This window comes from Hakea prostrata, chromosome 8 (assembly GCF_041222555.1).
Source record: "Hakea prostrata isolate BN-2017 chromosome 8, UWA_Hpros_2, whole genome shotgun sequence".
NCBI lineage: Eukaryota > Viridiplantae > Streptophyta > Magnoliopsida > Proteales > Proteaceae > Hakea > Hakea prostrata.
In genome coordinates, this window is record NC_142607.1 from 13,229,620 (window position 1) to 13,249,839 (window position 20,220).

Consider the following 20,220-nt stretch of genomic DNA (forward strand, 5'->3'; position numbering starts at 1 on the left):
GCTTGTGAAGCAGTGACAACCTTGGCCATCAAGGAATCATTTGCTGTGTACATGCCATTGGGTCAGCTTCTAATAGTGGGGCTCAAACAGAATATCATGGGACCTTACTAATTTTCCTTTACAAGACTCCATCGAGAGAATAGACAAAGTCTTTTTGATTAAGGAATCCACTAAGGCACTGAATTCCCTAGAACAGGGTATCTAGGTACGAGTGGTTGAATTTGAAATGTATTATTTAAGTTTGGGACTGAAATGTGGGCCAAGAAGTTTTCTTGCCTTAGCATTAAATTTTATCTGCACCTGCTGCCACTAATTTGAATATGTAAAAGATCTGAGAAACAAGAAATACCTCTGCAGCAACAAACAAAAATTCATCTATAACCTGGAGATGGAACCCAACAAATTTAACAAAAAGTTATAGTAATGTCTTAGGGGAACTGCCCTTTCAGATAAAGATTTATGTTTGTCTGGATAAAGCTGGTGTTTCTAATTTGGATATGAGTAACCACAACGACCCAATTATATCCTCTGAAGTGTTGTCCATGTCGTCATCTTTCCGGGAGTAAAGTTTAGGCACGTTTCAATTTTTGTCGTGTGGAAAGAAAGTTTTAAAAATTAGTTGAAAATTTGATATTGTAACGTTAGCGGGTTGGGAAAAGGAAATAGAGAAGAGAAGCAGGAAGGATCCGAAAATAGTCACCCAGAAACTGCCCAGCAGAGGGAATGTCGAGTTTATGATGGTTTCAGTTTCATTCCGGTTTGGGTTTGGTTTAATATGGCTAAAAGCCTAAAAACATGGCGATTCTGGTTTTATATTGGATTCTGATCGGCTTATAGTTTCCAAGGGTAGTCTTCAGTTCGTTATGTGACACCCAGAAACCAAAACTGGTTCTGTTTGGTTCAAGTTTTGAATAAGGTTCAATCGGTTCAATTTGAAAAGTCAAACCATCCCACCTTCCCCGGATTCTGTTGTGATTTGTCTACTGCTTGTGAACAAAATGAATGAAACGACCTTGCTTGCAGATTATCGATTTTCCCAAGAATTGCAGAGGAAAACATGGTTCTTGTTCAAAGCTTTACTTGGGTCTTGGGTAGTGCCTTTGTGACTCTGGGAAAATGTCAAAAGGATTGATGGTGCACTTCCATTACGGAAATCATAAGCAAATTGATTCAAGGATATGGATCAGAGAATAGCATGCTAGATGATCCGAAGAACCAAGATACATTCCTACACTTGAGTACATCCATGTAACAGACACCCTACAAAGGAACAGGGCTCTTACTAACTCTCTTCAATGGTAGCCTAACGGGAATAAATCAAAGAGAACACTGGTAGAAGATGGTGCATCCATATAATACAGATTATGAACTAAGACGAGGAAGATTCATCCATTGTGCTTAACTTATTCAGGAGGCATTTAATCTCAGCCTCCAACTTGGCTTTAACCTTGGGTGATAGTTTGTCTCCTGAATTCTCCAGCATAGATGTCATCATCTGAAGATTTTGCTTTATGAAGACAAGAGGCGGCGCTTCACCAACTACTGGTAGCAGCCTTGAAGCGGACGGACTCGCTGAGGTCTCCTTGCCTTCAATGAGCAAAGGGGTTGGTTGCAGATATGTGCTCCCATCAAGTCCTGGGGCCCCTGACACGGGTGATGAATAGTGAAGACGGTAATTGATCACTGCATTTCCAAAGGGGCTGACCTTCAGGGAACTGTTGTAGGCTTCTTCTGCATCAGAGTTTCTCATGAAAGCAACTCGAGCACAATTTGAATCTCCCAGAACTCCCGTTTCTCCCTCATTCAATGATCCAAACCTACCAAATATGGTGAACAAGTCATCCTTAGAAGGTAAGGAGAATCCCGGGGCAAATGTCAAGTGAAGAGATACTGCTGAAGATTGATTTTTAGTGTCCCCTTTGTTAAGATCCAGCTTCAAACCGGATGTGACATCAATTTGTTGCAATTTACTTTTTGCATTCCGTGAAGATGCTTCCACTGTTTTCCCCCTCCTCTTTCTTTTAGGTTTTGGTTCAGAAGATTGAAGAGCTGTTGCCTGAGAAGCTTCCACTGCTGCTGAAAATTCATCTCTGGTTTCCTCTTTGTTAAGATCCATCTTCAAACCCAGTGTGACATCTACTTGTTGCAATTCACCATTTGTATTCGGTGAAATTACTTCCGCCTTTTTCCTCCTCTTTCTTTTAGGTTTTGGTTCAGAAGATTGAAGAGCTGGTGCCTGAGAAGCTTCCACTGCTGCTGAAGATTCATCTCTGGTTTCCTCTTTGTTAAGATCCATCTTCAAACCCAGTGTGACATTTACTTGTTGCAATTCACCATTTGTATTCGGTGAAATTACTTCCGCTTTTTTCCTCCTCTTTCTTTTAGGTTTTGGTCCAGAAGATTGATGAGCTGGTGCCTGAGAAGCTTGCACTGCTGCTGAAGATTTATCTTTGGTTTCCTCTTTGTTAAGATCCATCTTCAAACCCGATGTGACATCAACTTGTTGCAATTCATTTCCAGCATTTGGTTGTCCAGAAGATAGATGACTTGTTGCCTTAGAAGGCTTGCACTGCTGCTGAAGATTCATCTTTGGTTTCTTCTTTGTTAAGATCCATCTTAAAACCTGATATGATATCAACTTGTTGCAATTCACTTTTGGCATTCTGTGGAAATGCTTCCACTGTTTTTTCCCTTTTTCTTTTTGGTTTTGGTTCAGAAGACTGATGACCAATTGCCTGGGATGCTAGCCCAGATGAACATGGATTATTCTCCAACGACTTCCTTCTTTTACCACTTTGATTGGTTGCCTGGGAAGCTTGCCCAGATAAACCTTGATTACTCCCAGAGGATTTCCTTCTTCCACCACTTTGTTTGGCTGCTGAAGAATCAACTTTGGTTTCGTCCTTGTTAAGATCCATCTTCAAACTGGATGTGATATCAACTTGCTGTAATTCATTTTTTGTATTCTGAGAAAATGCTTTCTCTGTTTCTCCCTCCTTTCTGATGGATTCTGGTTCAGAAGAATGATGATCAATTGCATGGGAAGCCCGGCCAGAGGAACCTGGATTTTTGTCCAAGGACTTCCTTCTTCTACCACTTTGAACAACTAGCTCTTCATAGACCATCATATAGACCGATTCATTGCAATACAAAGATCTCCTAAATCTGGAAAAGAAGCTCTTTAATGTATCAAAACGTTGAGTGCCATCTAGATGGTAAGGATTCAAAGAGATTGTAAGGAAGTCCGAGAACATTTCATCTGAAAATGCATTGTCATCCATGGAAACATTCATGTAATTGACACTGTTTGGTGTTTGAGGGATTAAGTAACTGGATTTCTTGCGAACACCACCGTCCTTAGAGGGCTTTCTCTGAGAAGTCTGACCACCATAACTTACAGCTGAAGGGGACCCGGCAAGCTGATCTGCAGCCCTATTCATGGATTCCTCTACAGAGGAAACCATTTCAGCTTTCGGTGACTCTGCTTCAGAATCCTTTGAAGAATTCACGCCTTTGTTTCCCCAGATTAGATCAACGTACGGAGGTGACAGGTATTTGCTCCTCTTCCTCACTCTCGGGGAGGAGCTTGTCTCAGGTGCTTTAGCCACCCTGTCGTCATTGGTAATGCTAGAGATTTCCTTGTCTGCAGTTGGAGGAGACACTAAAAGCTTACTATTGTTCAGCTTCTTAGTTTGAAGACCCATACTGCCTGTTGAATCTTCTGCTCCTATGTTAATTTCATTTTCAGAGTTTTCCGTCTTTTTCTTTGAAGTTGAAGCCGGTTTATCTGAGAGAATTTCCCCAGCGGCATCACTATAACCATTCCGATGCTCAACATCAACTTCCCCAGCCAGAAGCTCAGCCATGCTTTTTTGCTTCTTTCTCTGATGTGACTTATTATCTGCACTACCTGGCCACCTTTGAGATGAGGCTTGGCATGGTTTGATGACCCCATGACTTGCTGGTGATGAAAGGCAATCTACTTCTGTTCGGTACAAGGTTAATTCCTTGCTCAGATCATCTCCGATGGTTTTATGCGTTTCTTCGATTACAGCACACTCTTCAGTACCACTGACATCCTCGGCCTCATGGTACATGGGCAACTGCCAGTAACCTTTAGCACGGAAGAAGGCTGACAAATGGCTACGTAACACTGTAAGCTCCAACACACTATTCACTGAAACAACCTCCGCAACATCCCTTAGAAGGGCAAGCAATTTTGCAGGTTCGTAGAGAGTGATTCTGAGTTCCCCAATCCTGCTATCTGGTACAACTACTCCTTCCCTGATGCCAGCTTTCACAGCCAATGGTCTTGCGAGTCGGTTCCGGAATTCCTGTGGTACACAAAGGCAGGTCATCTCCAACTCTACATGCTTACCAATCTCATTCACAGCCTCCTTAACAGCATTACGGAATCTCTTAGAATTGTTTTGATTTGACATAAGTTCAAAGTTCTCCTGAAAAGGCTTTAACTGAGACTGAAAACACCAGGCAAAATTGCCATTGCCAAAGTATCGAACCAAGAGATGGTCCCTCCGGTGGGACTTTGCAGCATGCTTTGGTGAATCTGAAGGATCACATATCAGCCCAGGCCACCATGGGTGACTCTTAAGTTCGGCCCACACAAAATCACCAATAGAGAACTTATGTCCGTGTTCATTTGCTACCTGATCCTCTTCTTCTCCATCTACTTCTTTTTCTTCCATGCCTTCCACATTGTTATTCTTTTTGGTCTCCCCCAAGGGAACAGTCATTTTTGAAACTTCACTGCCGGGATTTTCTCCATTATCAGATAACAAATCCCCTGAACCCTGAACCCCAAAAACAATCGATGAACTGTGCCCTGAATCTTTAATCTTCTCAGCAGAGTCACTACCATTCAATCGCGTAGAAAGTTCCTCTTTTAACAGCGCACCACCACTTCCCTTCTCATTAACTGATGAACCGTCCTCAACAGTAGCATTTCGCTTCACAGTCTCGCGATCAAAACCAAACTCCTTCCCATTCTCTATGAACTCTGAAGAGGCAGAAGCCATCCGAGTTCCACCATCCCCCAGCACACGAGTTGCCAAAATTCCATCTTTCTTCCCCTTGTCGGGCACTGAAATCACCCCTTCACTCTCATCAACCGTTCTAACACCATTAACTTCAACTCTACCCAGTAAAACCTCCGAAGGCAACCGTGATCCGGTCAAACTCTCATTAGGAAACCCAGATCCAACTTCAACAGTACCTTCTTCGAGAACTTGAGCTTTCGAAGCAACAGTGACCTCCGCTAGGGTTTCTGGGTTTTCCATTCCCTGACAAATATTTCAGAGCATCTTTTGATTTCACGAGTAATCAAACAAAACTGAAGCAAAGAACTGATTTTTATCTAATTGCTCTGAGGGCTTTGATTTCATTAACAAATTTGGTAGATATAGCAATAAAGAATCCATTAAAAGTAAAATTAAACAAGGAAATAACCAAAAAAAGTAGGAGAGAGAAGAGAAGCAACCAAAAAACGTAAAATTTTTCCCCCCAAAATACGAGAAAGGGGTGGAGCAACGAGAGAGACGCGAAAGAAGACAGTACCTGAAATCTTAAAGAAGAAATCGATGGGTTTTGCTGCAGCGATCTAAACTCCGGTGGATCCTGCGAAGAAATCGATTCATGTAACGAGGAGAAAAAGAAGGGAAATCGGAGCTCATGAGAGCTCACAGATACAGAATAGTTGAATACGGATGCTAAGACACGTAAAAGCGAGAGTGGCTCAAATTATCGGCGCTTCGTATCGCGATATATCCAAGATATATATTGAAAATATCGGATATCATTGAAGCTCATGATGTGTCATTGTGTGGCTTTTCACAGGTGGTTTCCACGTTTGCAACAGAAAGCATTTGTTGGGCACATTCGTTTAGGATAAGATACTAAAGCTGCTGAAAAGTCTTCAACGGTTGGATGAAAATCTCAGACTGAGCTGTATCCAAGAAAAGGGACTACTTTCAATTGCATACCAATCCAACGGTTTAAATCTTTGGGAATCTCAGTCTGAGTTGTATTCACCGAAAAAGTAACTATCAATTGCATCCAAATCCAAGGCTGAAATCTTCTTGTTTCTTCTTCTCGTTTCTTTGGTTATCTTGTACAGGTGTTGGAGTCACATTGGGTCCGGGGCATGCTCTTCTGAAAAGGGGTCTTTAACCCTGAGGGGTGGCTCAGTTGGCAAAGCCCAACGCTTCCACGTAGGAGGTCAGAGTTCGAATCCCCTCGGGGCCAGGGGCGAAATTCCGCCTATATTAATTATATAAAAAGTGCCTTGAGGATGTAGTCGTGGTGTGCACAAACTGGCCCGGATGAATCTCATTTTCAAAAAAGTTGGATACTTTTATATTTTTTTTCTCGCTTTACATGTGAAATATCACTATTTAACCCCTTTAATTAAAAATAAAAGTTTAAGATAAATATGATGGGTATAGATGTCATTCTGATGGCTACATTAAACCTCTAATTTCAGAATAAAAAGTGAAATTTTAATTAAAAACTAACTCAACATCCATAAATTTCTCTTATTTATTCTCTCTAGATTTTTCTAATATTTTTTTCAAAAAGCATAATTGATTTTTTATTAAATTTTTGTTGTTCTTTTTTTCTCCAAAAATTTTGATTTTAATAATATCAATTTAAATTTCATTAGAATTCAGCTATTGATTTTATCAAATCTAATCATAATCATTGATTTTTTTTTTAAATTCTTAAACTTTCTCCTAAAATTTCAATTCATGTTAATAGAAATTTAAATCTCGTTTAAAATTTCAACCATCATTTTTATCAAATCTAATCGTAATCATTTAATTTTAATTTTGAATCCTAAACTTTCGATTCCTCTTTAAATTTATGTTTAGAATTTCAGCCATTAATATTATTAGATCTAACAATAATCATTGAATTTTTTTTTACTTAATTTATGGAAATTGACTGTTTTCTCCATATTTAGTTAGTAGATTTCAAATTTATCTTTTTTCCTATAATTTCTCTCACTGTTTCTGTCCCACATTTTTCTTTCATGATTTTTTAAAGTTTTTCTCTCACAATTTTAGTCCCTATGCTTTTTTTCAAAATATTTTTTGTAATTATGTATAATTGTGTTATCTATATTTTAGTTCTCCTATTAATTTACCTAAAATTTAATAATTCAGAGGTTGGGTCCCGCATTGGCTCACATAATATGTATGGTAAAAGACATTAGTGCTCGTTCGACGAATAAGTGATCTAGACTCATTATTCGGCCCCCCATGTTCAATCCTGGCTCTGCCCTTGCATGCTCATTGTTAGTGTTTGGTATGTATGTTGGAAATGCATTTCAACTTGCTTTTGCGTTGTCAAAATGATATGAATGGATATTACCATAAAAAGAAAAATAATAGATTGGTATATTATTGAAGATTGGAAATTCAATTCATATTGCATTAGTAAAGGCAATTCAGTAATGAAATAAATGTTGAATTATGTTGCCCATGGAGGATTGGTAGAATGTTAAGAACTTGACTTCTCAATGGAGTGGTTAGGTCTATTGGTCTTACTGGTCAACACGTGAATTTGTGGACAAAAAATTTTAAAAACGTAACCCTGCATTGAATTAAAATTTACAACGTGAGGGTCTCTCTCACAACCCTACCCATGCTCATTAGGTTTTGTAATGTTGATTTGTTGATTTATTTACTCCAGAAGTAGGTTTCTTCACTGAGGAGATGAGTTGGAGATATGATCTGTTGATTAAGGCTCTTTTTGGTATCAATTATGAGAAATTTTCATTATTTTAAATTGTTTGGCATTTATTCTGAATTTTATTTTTATTTAAAATAATAGAAAAACCTCCAAAATCCATAATGAACTTTTTGTCCATTATGGATTCTGATGAGAATTTCATTATCTTCATTTGTGTAAGTTTACTTAAAGTTCTATAAGTAAGATGAGGGTAAAATAGTCAATACACATTCTTTTATAACAACCATATTTTTTCCTTCTTTTCTCACTTGTTTACTATCATTTTTAACAATTTTTTATCTTGACACCAAACTTATTTTTCATTTCATAATTTATTTTCGATAAAATTCACCAAACCATTTTTCATTCTTGACCAAAAATGAATTCTTGTACTTATTTATTTTAAATAGGCATAATAGAGAATGAGAATTGATACCAAAAAGAGCCTAAGCTTCTATGTCCCGTTACTCTTTCCCATAAATACATTTTTCAATGTAATCAAATTATCAGATCAGATATATTCATGGAAGGTATACTTGAAAAAAATGAGTTAGGAATTAGGATGAACAAGAACAACCGTTGTGAGTACCCATTACGAAGAGACCTAGAAGAATGGTGGATATTGCTCAAGCATTTCATAGAGCCTCTAAAATTGAAAATAATAAATATTTGTTTAACATCATCACTTTTGATTAAATTTCTATGAATTTTATGGGATTTAACAAGTTTAAGACCAAGTGAAGTTTTTTTTTTTTTTTTTTTTTTTTAAGGAAAAAAAAAATTATTTAAGAGCAGCCACATAATAGAGTTTTTGGTTTCACCCTTACATTACAGCGATTAGCTGTTTCCTTACCTAAATTAACATAAATTTCCTTAAGCATGGGATAGTCAAATATAGAATACTTAACTTGTTTTGTTGTTTTGGCTACAACTACTAGTCTATTGATATTACTAATCAGCCAATGTCTATTGGGTTTAGGCAAGAAAGTTAGCGGACCATAATTGTTGCTCTATATTTCCTGAATTGCAATCTTCAATGCTTTAGCTTTGTCCACTCTCGCCGGGATTACTACAAAAATTGCCTCTATCGCATTTACATTGTCAATTCTTCCATCAGATGCGATCAAGCATCTGATGCACATTAATGGTGGTTGTAACAGCTCATAGGTTGATGAAAACAAGACAAAAAGCAAGGAAGGCCACCATGTAATACTATTGAAAGTTGTAATTGACATTGACTGTAATGTAAAATCAAGAAGAGAAAAAATGATTTGTATTGAATTCAATGCCAAATTAGGCATTTTTGTGAACTGGAGATATCCTTCAACTACTGTAATAGCTTCTATGTTGAATGCATTACTGACAAAAACTCTTTGAAAAATGAAGACTTTTAGGTGGGGTGGATATAAGAAGAATCAAGGAGAATGATTTGGTCCAAGGTTTCCAACTACTTCAACTACAAATCCATGTCAAAGTCCCTCCAATTTTCTTCAAAAAAGATGGAAGTTGGGACATAGCCTTTAGAAAATTTAGTAACTTTACTTAATGTCACAGTCATGAATGAAAATTAGAGGTTTTGAGAGTCCTTGCATGTGGATCTTGCTCTATGTTTAAGAAATAAAACCCATACACACTATTAAAGTTTACTTTATTATTTAATAATAATTAAAAAAAAAATCATTTTGAGAACAAATTATCATTTTTTGTCCAAAAAAATCGAGATTTTGCATCTGCCTCTCTAGTGCTATAGAAAAAAAATAAATTTAAGAATAAATTATCACTTTGATAACCAATTTGCCCTTTTTTTCTTTTCTTCTTTTAATTTAAAATTTTGACATGCACAACCCCATCTGCCATGAAATTCACGACTACCTTTTTAGTCTATAAATTACAAAAAAGTATTATAATTCAAATAAAATTTAAAATACCATCAAAATATCATTATATATATGTTAAAATATTCAAATACCCCTTGGCTTAAGTCCTATTTGTAAAATAAAAAAATCATATCGACATGGATGAAGAGATTTCCCCTTCATCCATCTTCTTCATTGATTGAGTTGAGCAAAGCCTCAAACGGGAGACGAAGGATCCTCATTTCCCGACCAGTTATTAATCCTTGTTAATCGCAACCTTAATTAGCACCCAGAACGATTTCCCATGGAAATGGTTGATTTCAGCTGAGATGAATTAGACCCAACACAAGCAAATCTTTCTGCAGTCGATCTTCGGCACAATCGATTGGATGTTAAGGAGAGATGAAGGTGAGCTTCGCTTCCTGAAATCAATCCATAACCCATCTTGATCTTGCTCGGTATATCTTACCGTGGTTTTTTTAAAGACAACCCTTGTGCACCTCTTCTAAAAAAACAAGGTAACACATTTTCTACCAAGCATTTCATCGAACAACAACCCTTAATTTGCAAGATATATGTACAGAGAAGTCACAATCAAGTATCTCCTCCATCATCCAATCACAGCAGTCGCAAAAGTCGCCGGAGATCATCAGTAGCACCGGCAACAACCCCTCCGGCTCCGGCATTACAGCTTATTTTTTGCTTGACGGAGAACTTAGGTAAAGGCAAGCTACTCGGCGGAGGAGACAGGTAGAAAATTGATCACGTTAAAATCTCATCTTTTTCCTCAAAACTAACGAATGGGTTTTTAACCCTGGTCACTTCCTGGGGGAGATCACTGAGTTTTGGTTCTTCCTGTTTCATCGATCTTGAACCCTTCTTCTTTGAAGTATTACCTGGAGAAGACTTCGGTTTCTCTACTGTAAGATCTTGGTTTCTAACTTTACTGGTCTTCCTAGTAGTTGGTGGACATGAGATGCCTCTGTTTCTTGTGGAAGGCCTGTTGATGGGAAGTGGAAGCAAAGGTGGTTTCTGACTTTCTGTTGTGGGTGTTGATTTCCCAGAGAAAGGAAGACAGATATGGTGGAAGTCCCATTAAGAGACCTCTGCGATGGAGGTTTAAGATAAGGTTTTCTGAAGGCAGAGGAACAGTGGCATGCATATTTATATTAGAATTTCGTTGGATTTGTTTGTAAGAAGAGATGGTTTGATCTGAAGAACAAGCCATGGCAGAAACCTCCATGTTAAAACTTAAGAAGTTGTTGAGATCTAAAGCCCATCACAGGTGATGAGCTTTAAATATCAGAATCTAAAAAGGAAGATAAAAAAGAAAGATCAAAACCTATAAAGAGATAAAGGAAATCTATGAAGAACCTGATCTTCTCTGTTTAGAGATACAGAGGATCAGAAAACCACCCTACATCTGCAACCTACTACAAGTCTCTTGGCTGTCGAGATCCTGCTTTACAGACCAGACCAGCTAACGACTATCTTTTTTATTATTTCAATATTTATGAATTTTTTTTAAACACTAGTTACGGGATCTTTAGTTTTTAAAATGTTTGGTATTTTCAACCTTTGCTCACCTCAATCACTGGAGAAGATGGGTGAAGAGAGAATCTCTTCATCCATCTGGCTAAGATTGTACTTCACAAATAGTGGTTAAGCTAAGGGGTACTAGAGTCTCTTAACATATAAAGATATTTTGAAAAAAGAAGTCATAATTTTGTATTTTATACTAATCACAGTGGCTATCTTTCTTCAAGTGAGAGATCGGATCGAGAAACCATCCCCCAAAGGGTGCTGCTTCGGTCACCGGTGGTGTTCCAAACCCTTCCTCATACATAGCGGAGTGATAACGAGGTAGTGGCTGGCCAATGAAGGACTTATTCTGAGTGGGGCATCACCAGGTGGGCTCTACAGCATGGGGTTCGGTTAAAGGTAGGGCTTTCGATCTCCTGCCGCGGCTACAACATAGGAAAGATATATAGTATTGTTTATTTTCTGCTCTTCTGCTGTCTTCGATGTTGAACTTACCTTTCGTCCTTTTACTACCAGAGCAGAACTACCCACTGAGCCATGGCGTGTGGAAAGGGAATTTCCTATATCGTCCGGGGTTACGGTCTCAGGTGCTAGGTGAGGCTGCCGCTTCAGCTTCATGAGGTGGTTAATCAGCGGGCATTCCTCGAAATGGCGAGACGTTCTTCTTTCGTTTCGAAGCGTTTTGCCAAGAGAGTGATATTAGGTAGCTGCCCTGGAATGAAAGATCAGTTTCAGCGCTTGCTCAAAGGAAGATGAATGGTTCTGTTTGCCTGCCCGTAGGGAATAGCACAGGCTCGACTCCAGTTGTCGTCTGTCTAACTGTCCACGAACAAAAAAAAAAAAAAAGAGGCATGGGGGGCTTATTGGAATTGGGACCCCAAAGAAACTTGGGCATTTATTACTTGGACTATAGTGCTACGTCAAATTCTTAGGGGTTGGCAGAGTCAAGGCAACGGTGGTCCCTAACAGATTCAAGGCAGCGGCAACGGCAGCGGAGCCCAAGTGCTTGGTTGCATGGGCGCTAACGCGCAGTAGTTTGATTGCTGGGCACGCTAGCACGCTCCGGCTTTCCCCTTATTTGTAAATGGTGCTCCCCTACAGAATCGCCTGCAGAAGCCGCTATCGCAACTAGAGCAATAAACAGTAGCGCCAGAGGAGTATGTGCAGAGCCCGGTTTACAACCGGCCTGAGTGCATTCTTTTTTTCCTCGTCCGTAGGGGGTTACGGTCTCAAGTGCTAGGTGAGGCTGCCGCTTTAGCTTCACGAGGTGGTTAATCTGTGAAAGGTGTTCATATTCTAAAATTTATTTGAATTAAAAGACTTTTTGTAATTTTTAGACTAAAAGGGAAGTCACCAGCATAGTATGTGGGAGTGTGTATGTAAAAAAATTAAATTAAAAAAAAAGGACAAACTGGTCATAAAAGTGATAATTTGTTCTTAAATTAAGTTTTTCTATAACACGGGAAAATAGATGCAAAGTCTCAAGTTTTTGGATTAAAAATAACATACACCAAACCTCAAGGAGTCTAGATGAAAATTATCTAACTAGTTTAAATAAAGAAAATGGTAGAAGAAGTTAAAAACGTACTTATCACTTTAATCTACTAAGTAGTTAATAGAATGAAGAACGTTTGACATTAATCTTACATTATTGTGTCTTACACTAATGAAACATAAATGTTAATCCTCGCCAATTTGAACTTCTTGCACATCATTCCAGATTTTAAAGACCTGACTTTGTAAAAGAGATTTGAGACAATAAAAAATATAAAAAAAAAATATATATATATATATATATATATATATATATATATATATATATATATATATTTTAAGGTGTAAGAAAGTATAATTTACTAATCAAGTTAAATTCAGTCATGAGATAACTAAATGGTTGTTTAAGACATATTCACTTGTCAGAATTTGGATAGCCAAACAATTTTATTTTTATTTTTATGAATATAATTCTATAGAACCTAATTCCACAGAATCATGATTCTTTGCAAACGTCATTTTAAAGTTGATTCTAAAGAATTACTAACAATTTAGGAGCATCATGCCCGTGCATACTATGCCCATGCTCTCTTCTTTTTTTTTTTTTTTGGGTAGAAATGCACGTTTATGTTCATTGCTCATGTGTATAACATGCCAGGTCTAAAGTATCGATATCAAATATTCTAACGGAGAAATTGAAATAGAAATTGCCGTAGAAAGGCTATCATCTCATGTTGAGTACTCTATGTATTCTCAATGTAGGTAAATACACTCCCCAAAAACCCCCCCCCCCCCAAACCCCCCCCCCCCCCCCCCAAAAAAAACCACCCCCCCCCCCCCCCTCTTTTTTTTTTAATTTCTTTCCCACACCCCCCCCCCCCCCCCCTTTTTTTTTTCTTAAACCCACCCCCCCTAACCCAAAAATCCCAAAACCACAATATTAAATACCAAAACACCATAATTAAACCTAAATTATCTTTAATTATTAAAGCCCCCCAAATCACAAAACGCAAAGTACTACTCAAATCAAGTAAAATTAAAAATGCAATTAAAAAAGAGGGTATGTTAATAAAATTAAACTCGACTACTATTTTGAGTTTTTTAATTGTTTGATAATTTTTTTAAAAAAAAAGGATATGTTGGGATTTTTAATAATTTGGATTTTAACTATAATGTATTGGTTTTTAACAATTATTATAATTGAGGGTAGTTTAGTATTTTAACTGCTGGGTGATTACGATAATTTAAAGTTTAAAAAAAAAAAAAAAAAGCCAAGGGTAGTTTGGGGTTTTAGAACAATATTCAAACGAAAAAATTGAGAGAGGGGAGGTGTTTGATATATGTGCTAGGAAGAGGGGGGAAGATTTAAAGGGGCTAAGAATGATATTTACCCATCAATGTATTTTATTGCAATTTAATTGAGAGACGTATCGATATGTTTCCTATCAGTTATATACAAATATGAATTAGACTAGAATGGTATGGTTTCGTGAGATGCTTCCTTGATGACTAAGTATCATCGATAGCGTGTATTCTATGCTATGCATGGTTTGCAGGCCTGCCCAGTGCCACCTACCCACGCTGCCACGCATGCTATTAAATTTTACCCCTGTAGATGCCAATTTATTACCAAAAGAAAAAGAAAGAAAAAAAAAGAGAAAGGCAATTTATAAAGCGAAAAGAACAATTTCCATCGCGTGAACAAGTCATCAAATGCAGACTTTGGATTTGTTGGTATAAATAAAACCAAATTGCAATTCTATAAAACTACTGAAGAGTGAAGACTGAAAGAGGTTGTGGTCTTTGAAGTCATTTCTGGAATGGCAATGGAAGCAGTTGATGTTCACGACATCAAAGCTCTTCTCTCATCATCTGAGAGGGATTTCCTTATCAGGAACAACGGCGAACAGGTTTTCTTCCTTCCCTGATTTGTTTGATTTGTTTTTTTCTTTCTCCCTATTATCATCATCTCATATGGTTTCGCGATTGTTCCTTTTCTAAATGTGTTCTTGGATTCTGTTTGTATATGAGTTTACAAACTATCTGGAGATTGATCAATTAGGATATCTTAACAGATTAGACCCGCAACGATCAGATTCTTTAATTTGATGTTAATTATACCGCATACTAGGTTAACTTTCCGGACCCTTTGCATAGGTTTCAATCTATTCCCAAAAGACAAGATCTAATTTAGCAGACAGCTAAAACAAGGTAGGACCCCAAGGATAGAATACAGTGAAAGCGGAAAGTTAGCCTAGTATTTGGTAGAATTAACATCGATTGTGTCTTCTTGGCAAAACCGGCCTCTGCAACTCATCAAAAGTGAGAACAAGGCGAAGAAGGTTGAACAGGAAAATTATTGAATAGTTTCCTCAATTGGGTTTTATCCACCCTTCACCGTATTCTATCCTTGGGGTCCTACCTTGTTTTGGTTAACTGCTAAATTATATCTTGTCTTTTGGTGCCATATGGCACCATTAAGGGGATTAAAGTCATTCAAATGATCAAAATCATCTTTTGCTTCATCAGACCCGAACCAGCTGGTAATTTCCCTCTTTGATTGGAATAATCTTAATCTTATTAAAACATGGATATGTAATTGTCTTATATTCTTACGGGTGCAGTGTTGAAATTGAGTTTATTTTGTTTCTTTTCAAGTTGATTTTTAGCTCTAATTTAGATGTAATAGGTAAGTGCAACACTCTATTCAGTTTTTTCAATTAATGGGTAAAGGTTTGATCTGTGAAAATATTTCAAAATTTTGCAGATTAAATGTGACAAGTTGAGTGGGAAGAATATTGCACTATATTTTTCTGCCTCTTGGTGCGGGCCATGTCGACGTTTCACTCCAACTTTAGTGGAGGTCTATAATGAACTCCTTCCACAGGGTAATTTTGAGATAGTATTTGTCTCGGCTGATGAAGATGAAGATTCATTCAGTGGATATTTCTCCAAGATGCCATGGCTTGCAATCCCCTTTTCGGACTCATTGCTAAGGGATCATCTTAATACATTGTTCTCAGTAAGGGGGATACCCTACCTTGTGATCATCGATGGAAATGGCAAAGTTGTTAGCCGATCTGGTGTGCAGATCATTCGTGATTATGGAGTGGAAGGGTACCCATTCACAGTAGAAAAAGTCGCAGAGCTAAAAGAGCAAGAGGAGGAAGCCAAAAATGCGCAGTCATTGAGTTCTATCTTGGTTTCAAAATCTCGGGACTTCTTAGTTTCAAACAATGGGAAGAAGGTAATCAAAGTTAAAAGTGTTAGATTTTATTTATTTATGTAACTTGAGTTTCATTTATTATATTTTGATTTAAGAAATCAAGTTTATTTGGTGGATTTTCATTTCAGGTTCTAGTATCTGAGCTTGAAGGAAAGACAGTAGGTCTATATTTCTCCTTGTCCGGTTATGGTTCATGCTTGGAATTTACTCCATTACTTGTGAAGGTTTATGAGAAACTGAAGGAGGGAGGAGAAAAATTTGAAGTGGTGTTGGTCTCCCTTGATGACGATGAAGAAAAGTACAAGGAAGACTTCCAGAAAATGCCCTGGTTAGCATTGCCTTTCAAGGATAAGAATTCCAACAAATTGGTCCGGTACTTTGACCTTAGCACTCTTCCCACATTGGTTATAATTGGGCCAGATGGAAAAACACTGAATCCCAATGTTGCTGAGGTCATAGAAAATCATGGAGTTCAGGCATACCCATTCACACCTGAAAAGTTGGAAGAACTCGCTAAGATAGAGGAGGCAAAGCTAGAAGCACAAACTTTAGAGTCAATTTTGGTTCTGGAAGATCGAGATTATGTTATTAATAAAGATGGCACCAAGGTAAGGCTTCTTGGACTTGCTAACACTTCATTTGGCCCTTGAATTAAACACTCATTTTTTTGACTTGAAGAAATTGTCAAATTGCAATCCCTGACCTGCCTTTTTCTGTGCTTACTTATATATGATTTCACTTAGGATTTCATTTCTCCTTAGCAGCTGATTAGGTTATGTCTAAGAGCTTGTATGCTAGTTTGGATGGTAGAGAGCGTCTTGTTAATTTTTAAAAAGATTCATACAGTAATGACATGTATTTCCTTGACCTCTCTTACGTATCTGACCCCAGTCAAAACTTACTTCCATTTCAGATTCCCGTCTCACAGCTTGTGGGGAAAAACATCTTGCTATATTTCTCTGCTGAATGGTGTCCCCCATGTCGTGCTTTTCTGCCTAAATTGATCAATGCCTACCACAAGATCAAGGAAACAGATGATGCATTCGAAGTGATTTTTATTTCTAGTGATAGTGACCAAGCTTCTTTCGATGAGTTCTTTTCAAAAATGCCATGGTTGGCAGTCCCTTTTGGTGATGAAAGGAAAAAGTTTTTGAGTCGCAAGTTCAAGATTTCAGGTATTCCAACTGCATTAGCTATTGGCCCCACCGGCAAGCTGGTCTCCAAGGATGCTAGGGAACTTTTGATGGCTCATGGGGCTGATGCTTATCCTTTCACGGAAGATCGCTTGAAGGAAATTGATGCAAAACTTGAGGAGATGGCAAAACAATGGCCTAGGAAGGTAAAACATGATCTCCATGAGGAGCACGAACTTGAGCTTACTCGATATCCAATATTCGGCTGTGATGGGTGTGGGGAGGAAGGCAGTGGCTGGGCCTATCACTGTGAAGATTGCAACTTTGATCTCCATCCAAAGTGTGCTCTAGAGGAAGAGGAAGACAAAGGAGAGAAAGATGATATGAAAGATGTTGATGCTAATGGTGGGTCTGAGCAAGCTTCCAAGGAAGGATGGGTCTGCGACGGAGAGGTTTGCTATAAAGCTTGAGGAGTTGCCATTGCCATGAATTTGATAGTTGGGGTAGCATGAGTCTATGATCTGCTTGCTTGAGTGTGGACTTAATTATCTTAATTATCTTGGCTGAAATATATCCGTAGGGTTGCTTTGTATTTAAACGTATGGTAGCTTTGGTTGTGTTGGAGACTAAAAAGTATAACCACAGGTTTGAGCATGTTGGATATGAAGTTCTCTTCCTGGAATATGCTATAACACATCTGCGAGGAAAATAATAATAATACACATCTACCAGTTTATTTATTATTTATTATTATTTATTTTTATGGCACTCATCTTTTTTCTATGTCTCACCGAAAACCCGACCATTGTTGGCTATTACCGCCTCTCACCCTGCTGGTGGCTATTGCCCTCACCTCCCTCTGCCGGAAATACTCACCACCGACTCAAAACCCATTATTGAGTCATGAGGGAATTCGAACTTGAAACATGAGATTTACCAAACCACTTGGGAATGAGTTTTGAGATCACTAAACCACCACCTAGGTGGTATCGTTTGAAAAGTGTAACTCTAAGCAAATGGATAGGTTGTTTTCTTCCATGGTTCTGTAATCATGATTTCCATGACCCATGATTCATCTGTAATGTCTCACTTCTCACAATCAAATTTTCTGGAAAAAAAACTAGAAATATTTCACCAAATATGACAAAAATTAATAATAAACGGAATTAGTACAACCACATAATGACAACAAAAGGTCAAACACAAAATATCATTCTCTGTAATTAAGACTCCATCGTTGTTTTGTGTGTGAAGACTATGTGTACAAGAGAGAGTCACTCTCGCAAAATGAAGTTCTCCAATTCACCCCAAGGAGGATCGTTGAAATTTGGGAACTTGATATCAAATTCAGGTGAGAAGCCAGTCTCTGTAAAAAATGGTGATGTTGTCCCTTATTCCCAGAAAACCCACTTCGCCACTGTTGAGCTTGACTGTGACTGCTCATCGATCTGCACCTTCTGTCGGCCCAGAAAAATTGCTCATCAACAATTTTATCGGGTCAAACCGGTTCAAGAAAAAGGGTTAAAATGATGGATTATGGATAAAATGACTATTTTAGTTTTAAATTAACAGAAAAGTTAATCATTCGCAATTACAAAATAGGTATAGTATAACTTAACTTGTTTAAAGAAGACAATCAAGAATTATAGACCCACTTTTCAAAAAAAAAAAAAAAAAAAACAAAAACAAAAAAAACAGAAGAAAGAAAGAATTAAGACCTACTTAATGAATGCCCTATAAAAGATTTTTTTTTTCTTCAAAGAATATTTTTATATATATTTCTAGTGAGGGAGAAGATTCTCTTTGAATATGCTCCAAGACAACTACGAGAGGAAAAAAAAAAAGAATATGCTACCTATTTTTTTCTTTTATTTTTTCAAAGAGTACTTTCGTATGTATTTCCAAAGAAGGGATGAGGTGGTGGAGGGGACATTAGATACGTTACATATTTCCTTGAGAGAGTTGAATTTTTATTTTTATTTTTTTTTAACTTTTATTTTTTTTGGTTTGCCAACCCCGAAAAAAAAAATTTTATATTTTTGGGTAGTTAAGACTTAAGAGAGTCGAGCTTTTAACCCTTTAGTTGGTTTGCCAAATGAGCCAACCTCTTCATGATACCTTTCTTAGTCTTGCTGGTCTTGTTTCCATCTTTTGGTGATTCTTTCATTCATTGATTGGAAAACTTTTGGTGATTCGTTAATTTTCTTCTAGATAAATAGTGATTCGTTATTGACTACACAAGAAAAGTTAATGTTCTCAGTACAAGCAAGTTGCATCACATTTTTAGCTAGAAGGAATCAAGAGTATGTAATAATTATTGAATTTTAATACCTTGTATTTTGTGAGTTCATATAAATATAATTAGGTTATATTTGTAATTGGATTATGGTTTTGGATAATTACTAGTATGAAATTAAAATTAATAGTATCGAATGAGGTTTGGTAGATCATCGCTAGAAGTGTGCAAAGATTTAGAAAAATGATGATTAAGGAACCGTTTGGCTTGAGGTGGTTTTTTTTTTTTTCTTGGTGGAATTTTTTTTTTCTTGGTGGAATTTTATTTAATATAATAATAGGGTTTTGTCCAGCGTGAAAAATGCCAAGTTTGTTAAGGAAGAGGGATGGGAACAGCCAGCGCCAAAAACGGAAAAACGCCAGTGGAACATTTCGGGGCATTCCGAGAATCGAACTCGGGACCTCTCGCACCCAAAGCGAGAATCATACCACTAGACCAAATGCCCTGCTGATGAACACGTTCTTGTTAGTAATATTCATAAAACAATCAAACAAAATGTTCAGGGCAGATCCATAGTAAGTGCAGGTCTTTCCTGTGTGAAGAATATCATTTCCAATTTTTGCATTCACATCCAAAACATACCGGGGACAACAGATAAAAAAATTTACCAATTCCTCTAATTGAAGAGGTCAAGGTTAGATTTTCCTTGCTGGTATATTGAAATAATATATACATTAAGGATATAGTCGTGGTGTAAATGAACTTCAGATCCAAAAAGAAAAAATGCTGACACGGATTATGGCTTTAGGGTTAAATAATTAGTGTAATTTTTTTTGGGTAAACAACTAAGGATTATATCACTGAAGGGGTGGGACAGCTTCTTCATATATAAATTTGAAGGTAGTCAGTTTTTTCTTACTCAAATACTTTGGACTAGTGGACTCCAAGGGTCCTTTGCTCACATTCCATTCTCTACACAGTATG

At 37.4% G+C, this 20,220-nt stretch overlaps 2 protein-coding genes and 1 non-coding gene across 3 annotated transcripts; 1 reads left to right on the forward strand and 2 right to left on the reverse strand.

Annotated features, from left to right (window-relative positions):
- Positions 1-1,145: 1,145 nt before the first annotated feature.
- Positions 1,146-5,746, reverse strand: LOC149007028 (uncharacterized). Its single transcript, XM_089166254.1, is given in 3 exon segments — positions 1,146-2,557; positions 2,559-5,300; positions 5,575-5,746. Coding segments are annotated over 2 exon segments (3,927 nt in total). The 5' UTR covers positions 5,298-5,300; positions 5,575-5,746; the 3' UTR covers positions 1,146-1,369.
- Positions 5,747-14,337: 8,591 nt separating this feature from the next.
- On the forward strand, positions 14,338-17,756 carry LOC149007029 (DC1 domain-containing protein). The gene is made up of 4 exons (XM_089166891.1): positions 14,338-14,551; positions 15,409-15,888; positions 15,996-16,475; positions 16,781-17,756. Exons 1-4 carry the CDS (start codon positions 14,462-14,464, stop codon positions 17,468-17,470), a joined length of 1,740 nt encoding a protein of 579 aa, XP_089023017.1. The 5' UTR covers positions 14,338-14,461; the 3' UTR covers positions 17,471-17,756.
- Positions 17,757-19,669: 1,913 nt separating this feature from the next.
- On the reverse strand, positions 19,670-19,741 carry TRNAP-UGG (transfer RNA proline (anticodon UGG)). Its single transcript has one exon. It is a non-coding gene; the product is annotated as a tRNA-Pro (tRNA).
- Between the last annotated feature and the right edge of the window lie 479 nt (positions 19,742-20,220).

Bases quoted from the DNA above. Each gene is read 5' to 3' on its own strand.
- LOC149007029 (XM_089166891.1), top strand. From the start codon at position 14,462: ATGGCAATGGAAGCAGTTGATGTTCACGACATCAAAGCTCTTCTCTCA. The intron at 14,552-15,408 runs GTTTTCTTCCTT...AAAATTTTGCAG, and splicing joins TCAGGAACAACGGCGAACAG to ATTAAATGTGACAAGTTGAG. The intron at 15,889-15,995 runs GTAATCAAAGTT...TTTTCATTTCAG, and splicing joins TTTCAAACAATGGGAAGAAG to GTTCTAGTATCTGAGCTTGA.